General features: G+C 32.7%; 3 protein-coding genes across 4 annotated transcripts; 2 read left to right on the forward strand and 1 right to left on the reverse strand.

Moving 5' to 3' along the window:
• The first annotated feature begins 1947 nt into the window (after window positions 1-1947).
• On the forward strand, window positions 1948-3707 carry LOC122579901 (mitochondrial fission 1 protein A-like). The gene is made up of 5 exons (XM_043752164.1): window positions 1948-2134; window positions 2241-2376; window positions 2582-2703; window positions 3173-3236; window positions 3385-3707. The coding sequence occupies exons 1-5, from the start codon at window positions 2039-2041 to the stop codon at window positions 3477-3479; spliced, it is 513 nt and encodes a 170-aa protein (XP_043608099.1). The 5' UTR covers window positions 1948-2038; the 3' UTR covers window positions 3480-3707.
• Window positions 3708-4098: 391 nt separating this feature from the next.
• Window positions 4099-7760, reverse strand: LOC122586030 (protein PATRONUS 1-like). Of its 2 annotated transcripts, XM_043758147.1 has the most exons (5): window positions 7714-7760; window positions 7369-7463; window positions 6398-6658; window positions 4689-4729; window positions 4099-4590 (listed from the first exon to the last, which is right to left on the reverse strand). In XM_043758147.1, exons 2-5 carry the CDS (start codon window positions 7433-7435, stop codon window positions 4405-4407), a joined length of 555 nt encoding a protein of 184 aa, XP_043614082.1. In that variant the 5' UTR covers window positions 7436-7463; window positions 7714-7760; the 3' UTR covers window positions 4099-4404. The 2 variants fall into 2 exon arrangements, with proteins under 2 accessions (XP_043614082.1, XP_043614081.1); XM_043758146.1 differs by lacking the exon at window positions 7714-7760 and having other exon boundaries at window positions 7369-7538.
• An 11133-nt stretch (window positions 7761-18893) lies between these two features.
• Window positions 18894-21406, forward strand: LOC122585930 (laccase-17-like). Its single transcript, XM_043758046.1, has 6 exons — window positions 18894-19045; window positions 19161-19312; window positions 19416-19660; window positions 19789-19917; window positions 20032-20982; window positions 21086-21406. Exons 1-6 carry the CDS (start codon window positions 18944-18946, stop codon window positions 21214-21216), a joined length of 1710 nt encoding a protein of 569 aa, XP_043613981.1. The 5' UTR covers window positions 18894-18943; the 3' UTR covers window positions 21217-21406.
• Window positions 21407-21736: the final 330 nt, after the last annotated feature.

The raw sequence follows: 21736 nt of genomic DNA on the forward strand, positions 1-21736 counted from the left end.
CCTTGAAAGAAGATTTCATCGATTTTATATAAATGTTTGGGGGTTTTAATCAATCTAAAACGGAATTATCCCCGATTTTTTCTTCTTGTACCTGTACACGATTCACAATATGTATTATCAATTCATTTGATCCTTTTTGTCCTTTATTTTTTAGCCTTGTTTATGTATTTGATTTGCCTGATCTTTTTGACATGAAACACAAATCCGACCCATTCACAGGAAATCAAATACATAAGAAGATATAACATAAGAAAATCAAATCAAATACCCATACCCGCATTGCACGAATATACATTTAGTTAATTCAAAATCATCCATTATACTATTTGTATTCAGTTTTATTGTTATATGAAATAAACTAATTTATTTTTATCTATTTCATAAAACGCTAATTCTTTTTTTTTTTTCACCAAGGGATCGGCAATAGCTTCAAAAATGAAAAAAAAAAATAATATATTTTATGAGTAACTAAGAACAAAGGAGAGGGATATAGAAAGAACAAAGAGAAAGTCATTGGTAGTAGTAACGACTAGTTGGGGAGGACGTATCGATGTCAATCAAGGATAGATTTCTATTTCGGAAAGGGGTGCTTACTGAAAGAGTTCAACATTACGCTCATTGCTTTTCTTCTAAAGTCCCTTGGAGCCAATTGTTTGCCTGAAGCTTGACATGATGAATATTCTTTCCTATGGTTAAGCTATGGAATGAAAGACTATAGCTAAGCAGTGGAAGTTATCCTTCAACTCTAATTCATACCATGAATTGTTAAAGTCCTTCTATAATAGCTATTGGCTCTCTTCTCACCTCCCTTAGAGCCTATTGAAAATCTGACGCTCAGTCGCTGCCTTAAGCCCTACAGTTAGTAATATATAAAAAAACAAATTAATTTTCAATAAAATATAACATAAGAAAATCAAATCAAATACCCATACCTACCCATATTCCTATATATAGATTAAAAACCGTGCATGAAATTCAGTGCCACCTCACAAGTTTAGTTTTTTAATAATTCTGGTGGGGACCACAATTCTTTTAAGGTTTTTTTTGTTAATTCGGTGAGGGCTACATTTCTTTTAATTTCGTTTATTATTTCGCTTCATTATTTTTGTGAGGCGTACACGCCTTTTAAGTTTTCTTTGTTGACCATTAGTCTCTATCGTTATATATATGTGCAACAATCGTCCTTATCAAAACAATACATTATAAACACTCTAACGAGAGCTGACTAACGTTAACTTCTTTTGCGCAGAAGTTTAAGTAACGGATGCAAATCAGGTCCTTTGGTTAAATGCCTCTTATATGTCTTACGACAGTTACAAAAACTGTTGCAAATCAGGTTCATTTCTTTAACGGATATAAGAGTAGTATAAGAGTATATGGTTTTTTTCCCCAGTTTTGTCACATTTTCAATTTTTTTTAAATTAATCATACGTAATGTAGTTACATAATTAACATTCGTTTATTATTACTTGAACTATTGTGATAATTGAATATGTAAATGATTGTTATACTAAATGTTTATGCACGACAATGCATTTTCTGACACACGTTAAATAAGAAATAAATGAATGTGTCTCCCGCTTGTATAAGGTTTGTGAAAGCAACATTATGTCTCACGGGACAACACACGGGGTAACGTAACTAGTTATATAAGAAATCAAATACCCATACGGCCATACCCATGTCATATAAAAAAAACATACTCGTAGGGGTCCGGACCCCACAAAGGGGGAGGGAGCCGACTGAACATCTCAGCCATTAGCGAGAATTTCGCCCGCACAAAACAGGGAAAGAGAATGAACTAGATATATAAGAGTAAAATAACAAATAAAAATATCGTGTGCAACACGTATGCTAAAAAAGAAAAACACGTACGGATAATAAGCCTAAAAGAAATTATATACGCGCTGAGCATATAATTGATACAAGGGATAAAAAGGTAGTGGTTTTTGGGGGTTTTTTTTACTTGTTGAGTAAGGATCATTTTATTAACTATATAAGAATAATTCACGAATAATAATAATTAATAAAGAAAAAGATGGATGTGAAGATCGGAAAGTTGTTTGACTCGATAGGCGACTTCTTCACCGGCGGCGGCGATTCCATTCCCTGGTGCGACTCCGACATTGTTATTGTATGTTTTCCGATCATATTCCCCCTTTTTCTTCTTTTATCTATTTACTTATTTTAAAACAATTATTATTATCCAAAAAAATTTTTGTTAACAACAACAATAACAGGGTTGTGAGCGTGAGGTAGCTGGATCTGAAAACGCTTCCGAGGAATACAAAAATGAGTGTCGGCTACGTTTGTCTTGGTCTCTTGTTCACTCAAAGCGACCCGAAGATGTCCAACGTGGCATCGCTATGCTTGAAGGTGACCATTTACTATTAATTTTTAATATGCTAGTCTGTTCTTTACTTATAATAATAAGTTGTATACAAGTATAAAGTTTGATGATTTTGTCAGTTTATTAAGTTAAAAGAAGTAATTAAAGATAACCCTTTATTTCGTTCAACGTCTGTTGCGATTTTTCCGACTAGGGTACTTGTGTATAATAGATAATAACCGGTTTTCGTAGGTTCAATGGCCAAGACTAGTGACCCGTTGCAAATGAGAGAAAAGATGTATCTGCTTGCTGTTGGTTATTATAGGAGTGGTGACTACTCTAGAAGCAGGCAACTTGTTGACAGCTGTTTGGAGGTATATCATCCCTTTCTTTTTGATACTTGTTTCGGATTCTATGGCTGATAACACTTGATAAAATGCAAGAAAAGATGTTTGTTTAGAGTTGAGACTCCCTGTACTAGCCCTATATTAAAGCCGATGAGAATTAGGTGCATTCAGCCAATAACACATTTATAAATGGCTGGAAAGATAATACTAAAGATTCTTTGGGTGGTTCGGCTACTCCTACTTGCCTGCATCCATGGTAGTTAGGATTCATTGTTGTCTCGCAATCTTGTAGCATAGATTGGATTTGTGAAATTGCACTTTCGTATATTGTCAAAATATAGCTCCATATACAAGATGGGACATAGTATGTTATCCTTTTCAGATTGGTCACTTTGGGAGTGTTTGGAGCTGTTTTATTCTATTCGTTGATATGCTATGTATCCTGTATGCTACTTTTTATAAATTCATTGCTCTATAAAATTTGTGGATTTCACAGATTGCACCTGACTGGAGGCAGGCAATTAGTCTCAACAAGGCAATTGAAGATCGTATTAAGAAAGGTATGTACTCACCTCTGTTACTTTTAATATTCTAATACTTTCTGCATTTGTTTTTGTTTTTGAGGAATGGAGGATTCTCTCGTGTCAAAACACTTTAGAGATATGCAATTGATGGTTTGTCACTTATTTTTCTTCTGTGTATACATAGATGGAATGATTGGCATCGGTATTGCTGCCACTGCCGTTGGTGCTGTTGGTATATTGGCTGGTGGACTAGCAGCCGCACTATCTCGCAAGAAATGACAACATACGACATGTGATGTAATATCGTTTTCATGATGTTGATACCAAACGGAATATGTCCTACCTCTGTAAAACAAAACATATGAATTAGTTCACTTCTCTTAAATATGTAGTTTTGTGTTACTGTTACCTCTACACTAGATATGAAAAAAAATTTGCAAAATTAAAAAATTCGGTTACAGGTTTGACAGGTTGATGATTCAATCTGAATGATTTTGGGTTTGTGTATTTGTTTGTTTCTTGGTAGATATGTCTTTTTTAAAAGAGGGTTTTTCATTGCTGGCAGCTTCTCCTTTTTTTTTTTTCCTTTCTTTTTCTAATTATCCTTCATAACAGGTATCTTGCTAGTTAGACTACACGAATGCAATCATTAAGTCTTTTACATTCGGACTACATGAATGCTATCATTAGCCTTTGAAAGTTCAATTTCTATCAAACTGCTCTGCAAATCTGCAATAGCTCTATGTATAGAGTCATTCGTATTTGAATGTGATATGCCACCTTATATAGCAATATGCATAAAAATGGCAATCCCTTACAATGATAGGGATAATTGATGAATAAATATATTGAGAAAACAAGTTTGAACATGAACAAGGTTCACTTTATCAACGTAAGGTAGAAAATGAATTCGGAAAGTGTCACAATTTATTAAAGCTAGACTTAATCTAATATCTAAAGACCGGTCCATACAAGACCAATCAGCAAGTCAGCAACAATGGAGTTGACCAGTTATAGCCTCTATGTTGCTTAAAGCTAGACCTAATCTAATATCTGAAGGCCAAATTTAAGACTACAAAGTTACAGCATTGATAAAATAAAAGAGTTAGCAACACATCAAAGACCAACTGCTACAAGGGTCATCTTCAAGAGCAGGTATTTCATGATCCATATCATATCAGAATGAAACAGTAGGAAACCCAATTCACTCATCACTTTCAGTCTTCAATCGGTATTCAACTTCTTCATATATCCAAGACCGAGGGGAACATGGAGGAGAATCTAGATGCAATGGAGAGTCCGGTCGAGGTGTAGACCCTAACCAATCATAGAAGTCAGGCATTGGCAATTCTTCAATTTTTGGGTAACAAGCAAAGCTGTCATGATCAATCTGCATAGCAGGGAGAGGGATGAGAAACAAGAAATTTGAAATGAAATGAAGGTACATAAACGAGTGTAATGTTTTGCCAAGATAAGACCGCTGAGAACCTTTGCTGAATCAGATACCGGAAATTCCGAAAGCACAGGACCTGCAAGTATGAAAAGTTTAGATTATATATAAATGACATATCAACACAAGTTAAGCAAACAAGCATGTATTTAGTCCTCTACACTGCCTTGTAAAAATTGCAAATTTGATATCACACATGATTCTGTTATAAGTGTTGGAAGCCAGATTAGTCAAATATCTTTGGGGTGAAAAATCTAAAAATATCTGTATTGTTGAAAAGAGTCAGGAAGGTTTAAGCTTGGTGGTATTCCAAGAGGATAAACATTACCATTTTTCATGATATATCTTAACACAGAACTTGAAATATTTCAAAGTGATGAACAGATTCCTTAACAGGATTTCACTGATGGATTCATTCGTAACTCTGTCAAGTGAGCAGAAGGGAGACTTTGGTCCATCACCTAAGAGTTGGGTTATCTATCATATGTCAAAAGAGAAATATTTAAGAACTTAAAAATGAAATGGAAATGACTTGAATGGGTCAATTCAAAACATCAGAGTCTTATAAAAATATAAGTTTTGCAATCACACTTGATACATTATCTATATAAAAAAGCATACAAAAACAAAAATGATATAATGTGTCGGTACACGGTGAGTCTTTCTTGCCTAAGGTGAGCTATTTTGACTCATTACCCAATGTGACCGACCCATTCCTTTTGGAGCTAATGAATTCAAATTCCCCTCCCCCTAGGCTTAAGGTGGCATAACTTTTAAAAATATTATATAAACAACTATTTGTGGCTCTTACCATCATATCTATGTGTCAAGATTATGTAATGCTCAGAACATAAATAGGTATACACAAAAATACAATGTGTTGGGTTATCTTTCATGGGAAAAGGGCAAAATTTAAACACTAAAATCAAAGGAAACGGAAATGACACATACGAGTAAATCCAAAACATAGGATTACAATAGTTTATCATACCAGATAATTTAATTGTATTAAAGCACAAAAATATTAAATAAATTGTGTCGGCAGGCCAATTCAAAGCTGGTCATTTTGACTCATTAGTGAATACCCAACGTGCCTGTTCCATTCTTTTTGCAGTTAATGAACTCAGAATCCTCTCCCCTTAGGCTTCTCTCAAAGATAGCATGACTTTTGGAAATTTTACTTGTACTACTATCGATCGTACCTTTAGATATAAAGGTTGACATTCTAAGTATCGATTCACAGTGTGTACAGTGTCAAACTTACGTTTAAGTTGAAAGTTTTTAAATTCTTTATCTCACATTTCTCTAAAAGAAATAAAGCTTTACTTGTCAATTTGTCATTCAGATTAATTTTTTTTTTTGCAGTTCAGTGTCCCCTGAGATTACACTTTACAGACGGTAAAAACATTTTTTTATGAACAATTATATCAACATCATCAGCTGTTCATATCATTTAGTTGTATTCCCTGACTATATGTTGTCTCAAAGCTGATGAAACTAAGCTCAAACTATGTACATTGTTAAAGCTGTAACCCATGAAATTTCAGAAGATTTGTACAGTGAAAAGTAAGCAAATATCCCACAACAATGTTACTATATTTGACTGCTCTATTAAGCCATTTTAATCTTTCACTTAGATCCATTAGTCAAGAACTCAAGATAATCTTTTATCAATGAAAATATCCAAAAAATATAAGATATTTCAATATGACATAATGATGAAGAATGAAGGGATGCTAGAAATTACCACGTCCAGGAAGAACTATGTCCAAAAACGCCGATTCTGACATTGCTTTTTGTGACTCGATACACTTGTTGTGGTCATGCAAAAACTTCTCTTCTAGAATACTGAACTCCTGCTTGGGTAAATGCTTTTTCTGAGTTGATGCTTCTTTATGAATGCTTGGTTTGTTTGTAATATCACCAAGTGCTTTACGGCTTCCTAACACTGATCCACGTTTTCCTAAAGGCAACTTAGAGTTCTTTCTTATTTCAGTATTCATCATTTCTGTAAAATAAAAACGCAACCTTTATTCAACACGAATACATCAAAAGAAAAAAGTCATACTGTTTGTCACATATTTAAAGAGCTTAAGTACAACCGAATGAGCTTTTCCATGTCCACGTTACCCGAGGAAGGTACGCAGCGGTCTAAGCCTATTTGGGGTATCTCCGTGACCCGTTTCTAATCATTTTTCCCGGAACCCCCAAAATCTTTACCCACCTTTTGCGAGGATATAAGGATGCCTAAACACTTTTAAAATAAGAAAGGTGAGAACACCTTAAAATCATCATTTTGATGCATTAAAAGTCCATAAAACTGACATAGTGCATAACTAATTATCATTATTTAAGTGTTAACAACACATTGATTCATCAAAATCGAAAAAATCACGTTTTTTGTTGGATGCATCATTTTGATGAATATGCATCCAAGATGGATGCACAAAACAAAAAACATGATTATTTCGATTTTGATGGATGAATGTGTTGTTAAACACTTAAATAATGATAATTAGTTATGCACTATGTTAGTTTTATGGACTTTTAATGCATCAAAATGATGTTTTTAAGGTGTTCTCACCGTTCTTATTTTAAAAGTGTTCTCACCGGAGTGTTACTCTATATATATATATATATACATACTGTAATCATACAACTTGACAATCAAGAAAACTAAAAGGCGATACGATGAAAAAGAATAGAGAGGAATAATACTGTTCCGAATGATGTTGGAATTCTCATTTTGATTGTTGAGGCGTTGTTGAACGAGATGACTTGACATTGTTCCTGTGAAATCGCAGATACTGATTCTGCAACACAAATGTTCTTTCTACTTTCTAGTAAGATATATATATATATATATATATGTAACACTTAAATATCGCTGAATTAAAACAAGATTCCAGATAAAATAAGATGCAAAATTGGTTCAACAATCTATTGTATAAAATCGTATCAGGTCTAATTCGATTAACAATTTATATAAAGAAATTAAGCGCATTAACAATCAGTAAAAAACTTATATTATAATTAACAAGTTCAATAAACAAAAAGAATTACCCCACTTTTTGGTAGAAAGAAAGAGTTTATTGATTTCAGCAAGGATGAGATGTCTGATTTTTTTTTTAATTAATTCGATTGGCGCTTTGGAAAAATTTCAAATGTTATTTTTGACGGTTTGAGGCTTTGGGCCACCCATTTCAGTATTTCACAATGGCCCAATACCTTACCTTTTCACACGGCTCTAAATACATTTATCATAAGGTTTTATTTATTGTTCAATGTTCATTACAAATTTACAAGTTATTTTGATATGTTAATTAAAAATTTTTGATACGTTTATAACCAACTTAATATTATGCAGTAGCGATGTATTTTTCTTTTTCAACAAATATATAATTACCCCGCGCGATGCGCGGCTAGTTAAAAAAGTTATTTTATGCATTAGTAAATAGTTAATTTACAGGTTTATCTTGTGGAAATCAATTATGTTATAGTTCATGCCTTCATGGTTAATTCCTGAAACATTCTGATTACCTTTTATCTTTTCTGACATCACAATCGATATCACAGTCACTTAACCTTCTTTGGTGAACAATTAATAATTAATAACTCAATTAATCTTAAAATTACATGTTTTTGTTAAATCAATTTGAAAACTTACACAACAGTTGATTCAACCATGATAACAGTTAATAATTAATAAGTCAATTAATCTTAAAATTATATGTTTTTGTTAAATCAATATAAGAACTTACACAACAGCTAATTCAACCATGATATACTTATAAAAAACAGTTTAAAAAAAATAAATAAATGAATTAAAATCTTACAGATTTCGAGCAAAAAAAAGATACGGAAGGAGAAGATAATTTCAAAAACTCTTGGTCGATATATATATATATATAAGATGAACATTGATGTATTTTTTGCGTAAATGATATCATATTCCTAATTATGAAGATTTGAATTCCTATAATATAAGGGTTTATATAATTTGAAAGATTAAATCTTATGAGAAAAGAGGATATATATGTGATGAATATATACGGGATATAGATCTATGCAATTAGAATTATATCTATTTTTTTATTTTTATTTAATTTAATTTATGATTATTATTATTGGTACATTGAAAAAGAAAATAATTGTCAAAGAATATGATACAATGTATAAAAATGCTGAACTACTTTGTTGCCTATAGTATACTACTTTTTCGCCGTTTTCTATTTGGACGGTTTGTTTGTCTTTTGTTTTTTTTTTAACCTTTTTTAATATATAATCAAATTTATCACTTTTTTTTATCATGAAATAATGAGGAAAATGTATAAGAATGACACATAAGTTTTAATCCTAGGTGACATTTTTATAAAATAGGCTTTATTTTTTAGACCTTTAGAATCTTTAGAATTTATATTATTTTAATAATTATATAGATTCGTTCATGGATTAAAGTTTTGTAGACTAAAATATTTTAACAAGCTAAATGTTGGTCTTCGTTTTCATTTGAACCACGAGGATAAAACCATCAATTAGTTATTTGACACTTGGTTTACTGACTAAGTCAATCAACGGGGAATTGAAAGTTAGATATTTAGAAGAACAATAAAAATATTCGTCTTTTACTACCCTAGTCCAAAAAACAATGAATTCCAAAAACTGAACCGCGGTTCGGTCATCCCTATTTTTGGACAGTATAGCTTCACAGCATTTGGAAAATATTTTGGATATTGGAATTTGTCTTGGGTGGTCTCTAACTCAAGTTTTATGAGCTGGAATAAAAGGGTAGTTTAATTTTCTAGTAATGTTATTTTTCGTTTGTCTTTAGTTTCATTTCAAAAATAAGGTGGTCATTGTATACATCTAGTACTTTTTTTTTTTTTTCATCATGTTGGTAGTATTGGATTTTAAGGTGTTTTCGTGTGTTGATTGTTGTTTGGGGGGCTAATTTGGATTGAATTTAGTATTCCTATATATTTGGTAATATCCTCGTAGATTCATACGTGTTGGAAAGTGTTGCTAAATCCACATCTTTAGTTTGTTGTCTTGGTGTACTTCCCATCAGGGTAGGATCAGAGCTAGGTTCTCTAACTGAATTGAACTAGTTTCTGGAGGTTAATGCAAGTAGGGTCATCGATTGGAATGGTTCTATGTATTAAGGTGCGTTTAGTTGCGTTTAGTTGGGAAAAATAATCATGTTTTCATTTTTGTTTTCTAAAAAAATATAAAGAACAGAAAATGCGTTCAAATCATAGTTTTTAAAAAGGTTTTCCATGAAAACATAAAACATTGTTTTCCACTTTTCAATGAAAAATTAGAAAATATTTTTTTATTGTTTTCCACTTTTCATTTTCTTAATTTTAAAAAAACTCAAGTTGTTTTCCATTTTGTAATTTTGAACGCGTTTTCAAAATTATCATTTGTTTGTTAGAGATGAAAAACTTATTTTATTTTCTAAAAGTTTGAAAATAGAAAACTAAAATACATTTTCTAACAACTAACTAAACGCGCTCTAAGCTTTTAAAAGATTAGTATTTACTATACTAATTAATTTGTATCTGGTGGTCGATCTTAAGCTCGAGATGCAAGAAATGGAACAAAGGGCAGTTTTCTCATAACGTTATTTCTGTTTTGTTTTTCTTTTAATTCCATATATCTTGAAATTCTTGATGATTCGTTACAAAAAGTATGAGATCTATTGTATACCTCTAGCATGTCTAAAGGAGACTAGCTTGTTAGTATTTGCTCTTTTGTTGATAGTAATGGATTTAATTAAGCAGCACAAGTGTTGCTTTGAGTATATATCTATATCCAGCTTTTATGTTGTTTGTGTGTTGATGTTGATTTCCTTACTGTTGTGGGCTGATTTAGTAGACGCTATTTGTTACTAGTATTCTCGTAGGTCCATATATATACTGGCCGGTTATCAAACGAAAGTTAATTCCGTATTGATATATAGTTTAACCATCATGGATGCTAATTTGATCACGTATGACATCTATTTTAGTTATCTAACTAGATTTTATACCCGTGTCCAACACTGGACACGAGATTTACGATATTAACAATATTAGATCTTCATACATTTAAATCATAAAAGCTTACAATTTAAAAAAAACACGGTTTTAAGTGTTATATTTTACAAGTTGTAGTATAATAATCATAGGAACTCACTGTCATTATTAGCCTAGACATATTGATGGAATTGTTTGTCGTAGTCATTCCACAAGACACATGTTATATATAATAATTTCTCCATTATAATATATTTTGAAACAGATTTACTCATAATGTGATATTATTAGGAAAAATAATTAAGAATTAAAATATAAACATATGTGTGATCCCGAACTTGACATTCAAGTATATGTATTTAATCATGATACGCGTTCATAACACGCATATGTTTATTTTCAATCACTTGTTCTATGATAATATGATAACAATTAGGATTATTTTTATATTTTTTGATAACAATTAGGACTCTTCAAATATTTGTTAATAAGTTATTAAGTTTTTAAATAATTTTTTGTAGAAAATATTTCACATGTTAAATTTTTTTTATTTAATTAAATGATTGTAAATTTTAAAAAATTCTCTCAAGTTGATGGTTAAAAATAAATATAAATTAAGTATCAGGGCTAAAAAATGTAAATTATTGATGGAAAACAAAAGAATGTAAATTAATGAGACTTTTTCTACAAATTAATATAAATATTAATATAATAATATATTTGGATAATGATTATTAGGATTTTTAATTTGTAATTTATCTAAATGATGACATCATCAAAAGTCAATTTGATGAAAACGAACGATGTGATTGGTTAATTAGTAATTAGTTCAACTGTCTTATAGTATATATATATTAAGATTATCAAGTTATCATTTTTCAAAAAAAAGTTATAATTTCTCAAAGATGATCGATATGTTTAGATGTACCTCGATCTAAACAATTTTATAGGTAACACAAGAATGTGGATTAGCGTTAAACGACAAGGTTGGCCATTAATTTTGACACCAAAAACATAATTTTTGGAAACATTGTGCGTTGATTCATAAACATAAACTAGTTAAGTGAAAGTGACAGTACATACCGTACCATTATTGTCACAGAAAACAATATTAGAAAATAAAAACAGAAAAATTAGATTAAATGAAAGCAATTAACGACTAGCACTAGTACTCGAACTAGTTAGGCACACTTAATTAATTAGACAAATTATTAGAAACACAACACAATTAACACATATGTTTGCATGCCGTTATACATCATGGAATCCATTCATCAACCAGTCAGCTAGCTAGCAGCTGGGTAGAGTAATTAACAAAGCCTGGTACAGAAACAACGGCGACGGAAGCCTCGGCACCTGCCACCGGAGAAACCCTCGTTACGGCAGACGAGAGCACAGTTATGGTCACGTAGACAAGCCCCGTGATACATATGACTCTGTGACTGGCACATTCTTGCCTCTGCAACCTTGACCATGCTCCACTCATCATCATCTGCATATACATTTATATAAACAACAATTACATCACATTAATACTGTAAATGGGATGGGCTTAATTGGTCTTTTTTTTTATATATAATAATTAATTTTGTCAACAAAATTATGGAAGTATATATAGCTGCTGATATCCCGGGGCACTAAAAACTACTGTAGTTGGCTTATACGAGTCGAACTTTATAAATTTTAACCACAAATATCTTTGTTTGTGTTATATAATAATTAACGAAAATTATATGAATTGATTATGTTTTAGATTGTATGTTTCATTAGTATAACTTTTATTAAGTATTATATGACACAAATAAAAATACTTATGGTCAAAGTCGGTACATTTTAACTATGAAATTTTAAAAGCGGACAATAAGTTTAGTGGGACTGTGAGAGTAACAATTTATCCTCGAGAAATCTTATACATACATTTAGTATATATATAGGACGTAGTTAATGACAGCCTTATATATATATATATAATGTTATATTTTTATGATAAAATTAGAAGTATGATCAATTTTGTATCAAATGAAGATATATACTACGAGTGTATGATAATATAGAGTAGATACTAACGAGATGTGAAGAGGATGAGGAGTGCGAAAAAGAGAGCAAATGTCTTGCTAATTGCTGCCATTAAATGTTTTTGAGAGATATCGAATATTGTTTTTTGAAATATATGAGAGAATGATAAGGTGGTATGTATATATAGAAGAAGGCCGGTGATGCGGTTGGGATTGATATATAGATGAATGATCGAGATGGTGTGTGGGCGAAGTGGTCAAGTGGGGGTGGGTGGGGTTATATCATGGAGCTATCCATCTAAAGATCAGAACTTGTCAGGTTTATTTATTTACTTTCAGGTTGCGTATGCATAGTAGTTATCATCAAGTCACGAGATTGGGATATGATGTTTTTATTTGATCTAGCTGTCACTAGTCAAGTCCCTCCATGACCAAGTTTTGACCATGTTATTTCATTTCTTTTTCTTTGTGATCGGCAAACATTTTATGACATGTCCTCAACCATAAATCCTATTTTCAATTTTCAGTTTTACCTTTTTCAATTTTCTAAGTAACTGATAGTATGACTTAAGAAGTCCGGAGCGAACTCGGATAAAAAAACAATCCCAACTGCCCTGCCTAATGGGTTTTTGTTGGAGATGTTTGAAAAACATTTTTTTTAAACCAAGAAGAAATTTTTATTTAGTGATACACATACACCTACATTTCTATTAACAATAACCTTTTCTTTCATTCATCAGTTTTTCACATCAACATTTCTAAACCGTTGAGAAATAAAGATATGTATATTACATAATCAGTTACCACCTATAAATTAAATGACAAAGTATGCAGAAAAGCTTTAAGATATACGCATGAATCGGATATATATATATGAACACGTATAATGCAAATTAATTACTAGTAGTAAACTAGTGGATACCAAATTAAGTTGCCCGCAATAAAAAGCTAAAAAAGATAAAGCAGTTAATTTATAGTACTGCAAGTACAAACATAGATTCACTGTGCTTATTATTATTCAAAAAGAGGGATTGACATTAAACTATCTAGCTATAACGGAAGGATCGACACTGCAATTGATTTTTAATAGCTAGCTAATTGATTAAGAGCAATTAATTAACAAAGTTTGGTGCAGAAACAGCGACGACGAAATCCAACACAATCACCACCAGAGAAACCCTCATTACGGCAGACCATGGCACAATTATGGTCGTGTAAACACGCTCCATGATACTTGTGGCTCTGTGATTTGCACACTCGTGCGTCTGCTCCCGGTATACTTCCCTCTTCTGCATGTACATCATATAATTAATCACACATTCATTAAAAACTAAAATTGGTTAAAAAATAAGCAGCATATAATGTTAATTATATAAAAACCTAAATAATATTAACCAATTACATATTTACATGTGTAAGTTATTTTTGTCAATAAAAAATAATAATAAGTTGCAAGACACTAACGAGATGTGAAGATGATGAGCAACACGAAAAGGAGAGCGAAGGTCTTGCTAATAATTGCCATATTTTTGAGTAATAATAAGTTGTGGATAATTTTAATAAAACTGGAGTATACTAATTTGTAGGTAATTATGATTGATCAAGAACGAAATAATCAAATGGGTTTATATAGGCAAATATAGAAGGCCGGGTGTACGTGGTGGACGGTGGTTTAGGGACGATGATCGAGGTGGTCGGCAATGTAATGTAGTGATGAAGGTCACTAGATGACAAATTTACAATGCTTTGCTAGCTTTCATGGTACGAATATGGGTGCATGAAAATACATATAATATAGTGTTTAATTAGAGTCTTAGGTTAATTTAATCACAACAAACATTCGATCTTTATTGCAACAGTTCAATGTATACAAAACAAAAGTTCGATCTTTATTAGTACAAAATCGTAGGCTTTTTGCAGTACAATCTCAAAGCAAGATCTCTATTTAAACATGGGATTAATAAACATTAAAAGTTTATCCTAATTATTAATTAATTTGATGAACTACAAAAAGTTTTTTATTATGTGGTGAAGTAGCCTTCTTTGAATACCCGAGCGTGCTTTAAAAGAGGGAATCCATTCACGTGAACTGCACTCACTTCCTCACTTTTCACTTTAGCCTGCCTTTTTGCATGTTTGGTTTGCCTCTCTCACGTGCGTTGTTTGTCCAGTAGTTTGATGAGTGCAAGACCTCAGGGCTCAGGGGCATATAAATTACTGTATAAAACTTTGTACTAGAAAAAAGAAAAAAAAATCTTCTTTTTTTTTTTGACATAATATATAGTCCGTAACTCCGTATTAGCTAAGTTGTGAAATATAAGCCTGTCCAAATTGTATGGGCTGGACATTCTTGTATGTAGGCTGGCCCATCAGCTCATTCACTCTGAAGTCTGAAGTTAGCTGTGGACATAGTTGTCAAACTCGTACGAGTCACGAGTCGACTCAAAATCAAGCGAAAACGAGGCAATTCGGTGGACGACTCGTTTTGCTCCAGACTCGTAGCATGACCCGTGTTTTGTTTTACGAGTCGGTACGAGTCATACTCCGAGTCATCTGTAACAAATATAATTTTTTTTATTTTTAGTTTATTTTTATTTTTTATAACATAACTCTCTTATATGCTTTCAAATTTGATTTTATTTTAATAATGTTTACTATTTTTAGCATAATATATCAATAAAATACTATATTTCTACAAAAAAAAACTTATATATAAGCATAAAATTATATATTATCAAATATCATGACTCTTACGATTCGAGTCACGTTTCGATTCACGAGTCAAAAAATCAGATTTCGAGTCGAGTCAAAAATACCGAGTCGATAACTATGGTTGTAGATGCCATGCGCTATGCACAGCTGTGAAAAAAAAAAAAATCCCCCTTATAAATGTTTAATCTCAAATATACCTAAAGTCCCAAACCATGCTTTGGGTATAAGAATCTAAGTTTGTATTATGAGGTACACAGCACTCTACACGTATTCATACCAGTGGGATTGTAATATCATTCGAGACTATATTTTTTTTATGTAATTTCTCCCTTGCAAAAATAAGTACGGGGACCTTATGGACCTGGTCTAACTAGTCTAAAAACTATCGAAATTTTTTATTTTCGATACAATAATCTTTATTGATATTTATCTGATGATGCATCATACATAATTAAACTTAGTCTTTGTGCCAAATGAGGCATATTGCCTTTCATTTTGAAAAAAATTCATGATTAGCATAGATTGAAAGCAGTGAAGCTAATGTTACTAAAGAGGAGAATTTTTGCAACACACTGTCTTTTTTATTTTTTTTTCAAAGAAGGTGAAAGCTTTTGCTAATTGCTACAACATATATGAACCAATTAGCTACGAGTAAAATTTAGGAGGTTCGAGAAAGATACAGTTTTTATATATTGACTGGGTCACCTACTATATTGTTAAAGGGCAACTTTAGAGTGCTACCAAAGAGATCATTTCCATCTGTCATGATATTATCGATCATATCTCTTGTTTCAAAACCTTTCCTTTGTCGTAAGGACTCATCTGTACGTCCCAATCTGCAGAATTGATATACCACACGTACATATATATAACCTAACAGATCGAATACAGTGATTTATTTTATTTTAGTGTACTTTTTCTTAAGTTGTAATTGTTGGAACCACGTTAGTGTAATCGTCACTGATTATGTATCATTCCTGATACGATAATTGACGATAACTGAAATCTATATGTCTAGTAAATATATAATGGGTTTATTTACTCTTAAAGACGTAGTATAAGGTTTCCCATTAGGTGATTGTAACTAAGAGGATTAAAGGTGCATACATTAAACACCAAAGGGGTTTAAAGTATAAATACTCTCCTTATATATAGAGAGTCATTAACCCTAAGTTAAGGTTAATCCCTACACACATAATGCCCTAATTTTCGTGTGTCTCTCCTCTCTAAATTCGTGCATCATGTTTCAGCCGAATTACTCATCCCATTATTACTCAATCACCTTGTTATGGGAACCCGAAATCAATAGCAATCATGCTTTATACTCTTATAGGTTACACAGGACGATCTAGGATGTTTTATCACTCAAATCGAATCATGTTTATTCCAACAGTAATCATATATCTTAAAAATACAGAGGATCTTCAAACACGTTTAGTCTTTCGGCAGATAAAATCTTTATCAACTACTATGTCATTGTTAGAAAAAAGTTGTAGGTATAGAAAAATGTACTCAAATGTCGTTGATTAACGAGCACATTATATCTATCACTGACAAGGATATATATGCATTTCTTTTATTAGTTTGAGTAAACTTTCTGCCAAACATGTTTTAATTCTGTTGCATCTAATTAATGTATATTAAGACAAGACAGATCGAAAAGAGAGGCTGGCACAGGATGAGACCACACACATATAGAAGATCGATCAGCATATATATATAGTTTGGTACAACAACAATATTAATTTTTCTAGACTTCACCTAATTAATTAGCTAACATCATGATTCATGCATCCTTAACATACACCGGGCGTTAACCAAAAATTTAAGATAGGGGTGACCAATTTTAGTGACGATAAACAGTTATTGACCAAAATTCGTGCGTATATTGAAAACAAATCAATTATTTTGTTACTTCTCGAGTTCTAGTCATTTATTGTTCTATGATTATTTTAAGAGAAGTCTTTTAATTGGTTCTTAAAATCCAACAAAACAATTATATATTTAAAATATATTATTACAAGAAGCAAAAATATACTGCTGAAATATTTGACACACTATATATTTAAACTATATTATAGAGGAAATAGGGTTTTCAACTTTCAACGTTCAACTTTCAACAATGTACACATGCTAATGCATAATGTACAATACATTTGAATCACATTACATCAATAACTTACAGTACTACTCGTCACCACCGCCAGCACCATCGCTGCGCGCCACCACCACCACCATCAATAACTTACAGTAATATAATCTATTACTCCATTCTTAAAGGTTTAAATACTTAAATCAGTTTAACCATTTTGTTATATTATATAACCATTTTGTCATAGGTACTTAAACTACTTATGTCATTATCCCTAATTTTTTATGGAAAAACTTAACTCTTCACCTACGCTATCCAGATGGGTGTTGCCGTGTTGGGGGTGGGTCATTTTAATAGTCCAACTATTTTAATTTATATAGCCCATAACACTTAGCCCAATTAAGAATTCATTTCATTTAAGATTTAGAAGATCATATCTAAGGCTGACTTAAAACTCTACTAGCTAGCTAGTGTATACAATTTCTCTCGGTATTTTCATAGATCCAGTTCAGACAATCGATTACCCACTGCTGAGATGGTCCTTCCCATTTGATGATAGGGAGTGTGTCGGCGATGTACACCTGTCAAAAAAAAAAAAAGTATTTAAGTTTGCGGTTGTTAGAAACTATGTACTTACCTTTTAATTGGTAAGAACGGTAATTTGAATTATTGAAGAAAGTTTAAACTTTAGTCTTTTTTCTTCTGTTTCACCCGATCCGAATTAAAGGATCTTAATATAATATCCAAAACATAATCATAAAACAAAAAACTTTAGCCCCTCAACTAAAAACTTGAAGATCCGCGATTGTTTGGTTTGTAAGTTAAGTTCGCTTTGAGCCTCGAACCAGTTTTAATCCATTTTAAAATTAAGCATGCATATATATATATATATATATACACCTTTTTTATTGGTTTATAAATTCCTATAAGTGAATCTATATTAACAGTATTAATTTATATTGTGTGCGTTATTACGAAAACCAACTCTTCCCAGCTGTCACTTTTTAGGAGCAACCTGAGTTCGAATCTTGGCAGAGGCAGAATTGAATTTAGGTGGTTGACTTACCTTGACACTATCCCTAGTGGGGGTTATGTGGGTACCAATTCGGTATATGGGATCAAGCGGTTTCTATCAATTTAACATTTTTTATTTTTTGTTATTACAAAGACAGACCAAATCCTAACGACAAAGGAAAGGTTTTGAATACATATATACACGTACAGATAGACTCGGATCGTATATATTTATCTCTTTTGTAGCACTCTAAAGTTGCATTCTAACAACGGTAGGTACATGGTCCAATAAACATATGTATTTTTCTTGAAATTTTCATTTGTCATCCTTCAGTTCAAACCTATATATATTCAAGCTTCATTGCTTTGTTAGGCAGTAGCAAAATACGTACGGAGTATTATATTTCAGCTTCTTAATTAAACAAAAGAGAGTGAATTGAAATATGGGTGGTTTTGCAAGAACTGTGCTATTTTCTTTAGTTTCGATAACTTTCCTTCTTTCTGTGTATGCTGTTTCTGGTGCTACCAGGAAATACGAGTTCAATGTGCGTCTCATTGAATGCCAATTCGATGTTATATCTGACTAGTTAATATGTTTTTTTTTTTTGGTGTGTACGTAGTAATTTAGCAGATTGATATAGCATACAATTCTGTCTACAGATTCAGCTGCAAAATGTGACGCGGCTATGCCACACCAGGAGCGTGGTTACGGTGAATGGCAAATTTCCAGGCCCACGTGTCGTTGCCAGGGAGGGTGACCGCTTGCTTATCAAAGTTAACAACCATGTCTCCGATAATATTACTATCCATTGGTACGTACCAGAGCTCATCTTTTGTATTTCTGACAGACATTATGATAGATACAGTTTTGATTACTCTTTGTTTATAATCATTTTTTCCATGCTAACTAAACAGGCATGGTATTCGGCAGCTAAGAAGCGGATGGGCTGATGGGCCAGCTTACGTTACGCAATGCCCCATACAAACTGGACAGAGTTATGTGTACAACTATACCGTTGTTGGACAACGAGGAACTTTGTTCTGGCATGCACATATATCATGGCTACGAGCTAGTGTTTACGGTCCCCTTATCATTCTCCCAAAGCTCCATGTCCCATACCCTTTTGCAAAGCCCCACAAAGAAGTTCCCATCATCTTTGGTAATTAAATATACTACCTACAATTAGCTAGTCAAATTCTTGAAGTCCATCACTTTGTACATAGTTAATTGTATGATATCTTATGGACTTATGGTATGACCCTTTGTCGTCATCCCTACTGCGCACAGGTGAGTGGTTTAATACAGATCCAGAAGCCATAATTGCGCAGGCAACGCAAACTGGTGGAGGTCCAAATGTTTCTGATGCCTATACTTTCAATGGCCTTCCCGGTCCTTTGTATAACTGTTCTGCTAAAGGTAATATTTCTTGCATTGTTATACAATAAATGTAAACTACTGGCATGTATATTAATCAGTTATATACATACCTCTTTCGGCTGATCATGCTGATTATGTTCATGAAACTGGCAGATACGTTCAAGCTGAAGGTCAAGCCCGGAAAGACATACCTGCTTCGGCTGATCAATGCAGCACTCAATGATGAACTGTTTTTCAGTATAGCAAACCACACCCTCACAGTTGTTGAGGCTGATGCCATTTATGTTAAACCTTTCGACACTCCAACACTTGTACTAGCTCCTGGTCAGACAACCAATGTCCTGCTCAAGACCAAATCCAAAACTCCTGGTGCCAACTTTCTCATGTTGGCTAGCCCATACGTAACCGGCCAAGGAACCTTTGACAACTCCACGGTTGCTGGTATCCTTGAATACGACTCATCCATTTCCATGAAACATCTTCCACTTTTTAAACCAACACTACCGTCTTTGAATGACACTTCATTCGTGACGAAGTTTTCAAACAGGCTTCGAAGCTTAGCTAGTGCACAATTCCCGGCTAATGTCCCACAAAAGGTGGACAAACATCTGTTTTTCACCGTAGGTCTCGGGACAAGTCCTTGTGAGAAAAATAAAACATGCCAAGGACCGAATGGAACTAGATTTGCAGCCTCGATCAACAATGTGTCGTTTGTGCAACCAAGCACCGCCCTTCTCCAGTCCCACTACTTTGATCAATCAAAGGGTGTTTATAGTCCTTATTTTCCGGTCAGCCCATTGAACTGGTTCAACTATACAGGAACCCCTCCAAATAATACCTTTGTGAGCAATGGTACAAAACTGATGGTTCTTCCATATAATACGAGCGTGGAGTTAGTGATGCAAGATACCAGCATTCTTGGAGTCGAAAGCCACCCTCTTCATCTCCACGGCTTCAACTTCTTCGTTGTTGGTCAAGGGTTCGGAAACTACAATCCCAATACGGACCCAAAGAATTTTAATCTTGTGGACCCTATTGAGAGAAACACGATAGGCGTGCCATCTGGCGGGTGGGTTGCTATAAGATTTCTTGCGGACAATCCAGGTAGGCTCATATATACAACTTCAGTCATGTTACATACAATACAAGCATGTTTAGCTATAGATTGTGATTCATTTGTTTCACTTTTAACGTACTATACGTGCAGGGGTGTGGTTCATGCATTGCCATTTGGAAGTGCATACAAGTTGGGGATTGAAGATGGCTTGGCTTGTCTTGGATGGAAAACTCCCTAACCAGAAGCTTTTGCCTCCACCTGCTGATCTTCCAAAGTGCTAATTAAAGCTGTTTCCTTTTAGTTCCATTATTGATTCTTTTGAATTCAATTTTTATCGGCTTTGTTGCTTTCGTATACTATACATTTGAATTTATCCCATGCGAGTTACATTGATCGAGTAGAAGGCATGCATGTCATTTTCCAAATCCAAAATGTCTATTGTTGAATGTTATATGAGAAACCGTTTCCAAATTTCTGTTGGTGAATGTTACATCATTATTTATATTTGCCTTTTCAAAATTAAAAGGCAATTTGCAGTGATATCTCATTACTGGATAAAAATGATTAGGAGATCTAACAAAAACAATTAAAAATAGCCTAACTATTTAAGAATATATGCCACTTGTAATTATATTTTAAGGGTCTATTAACTATTTTGTATACTATACTCGTAATCCAAACTTCTATATATTAATAAACTACTTAATCAACCCGGTTTAACCTGGACATTTTAAATAATATTTTAAATAAAAATAAAATGTAAAGAAAAATATTTGTAATTTTTGTTATTTAATACATTAT

The sequence above is a fragment of the Erigeron canadensis genome, chromosome 1 (genome assembly GCF_010389155.1).
Source record: "Erigeron canadensis isolate Cc75 chromosome 1, C_canadensis_v1, whole genome shotgun sequence".
Taxonomy (NCBI): Eukaryota; Viridiplantae; Streptophyta; class Magnoliopsida; order Asterales; family Asteraceae; genus Erigeron; species Erigeron canadensis.

What these genes read in the sequence shown, in the direction of transcription:
- LOC122579901 (XM_043752164.1), top strand. Translation starts at nt 2,039, where the DNA reads ATGGATGTGAAGATCGGAAAGTTGTTTGACTCGATAGGCGACTTCTTC. An exon ending in GCGACTCCGACATTGTTATT is followed by an intron (nt 2,135 to 2,240) that starts GTATGTTTTCCG and finishes CAACAATAACAG; the next exon opens with GGTTGTGAGCGTGAGGTAGC. An exon ending in TGGCATCGCTATGCTTGAAG is followed by an intron (nt 2,377 to 2,581) that starts GTGACCATTTAC and finishes CGGTTTTCGTAG; the next exon opens with GTTCAATGGCCAAGACTAGT.
- LOC122586030 (XM_043758147.1), bottom strand. Translation starts at nt 7,435, where the DNA reads ATGTCAAGTCATCTCGTTCAACAACGCCTCAACAATCAAAATGAGAAT. An exon ending in TTCCAACATCATTCGGAACA is followed by an intron (nt 6,659 to 7,368) that starts GTATTATTCCTC and finishes TTTATTTTACAG; the next exon opens with AAATGATGAATACTGAAATA. An exon ending in CATAGTTCTTCCTGGACGTG is followed by an intron (nt 4,730 to 6,397) that starts GTAATTTCTAGC and finishes TCATACTTGCAG; the next exon opens with GTCCTGTGCTTTCGGAATTT.
- LOC122585930 (XM_043758046.1), top strand. Translation starts at nt 18,944, where the DNA reads ATGGGTGGTTTTGCAAGAACTGTGCTATTTTCTTTAGTTTCGATAACT. An exon ending in GTATAACTGTTCTGCTAAAG is followed by an intron (nt 19,918 to 20,031) that starts GTAATATTTCTT and finishes TGAAACTGGCAG; the next exon opens with ATACGTTCAAGCTGAAGGTC. An exon ending in ATTTCTTGCGGACAATCCAG is followed by an intron (nt 20,983 to 21,085) that starts GTAGGCTCATAT and finishes CTATACGTGCAG; the next exon opens with GGGTGTGGTTCATGCATTGC.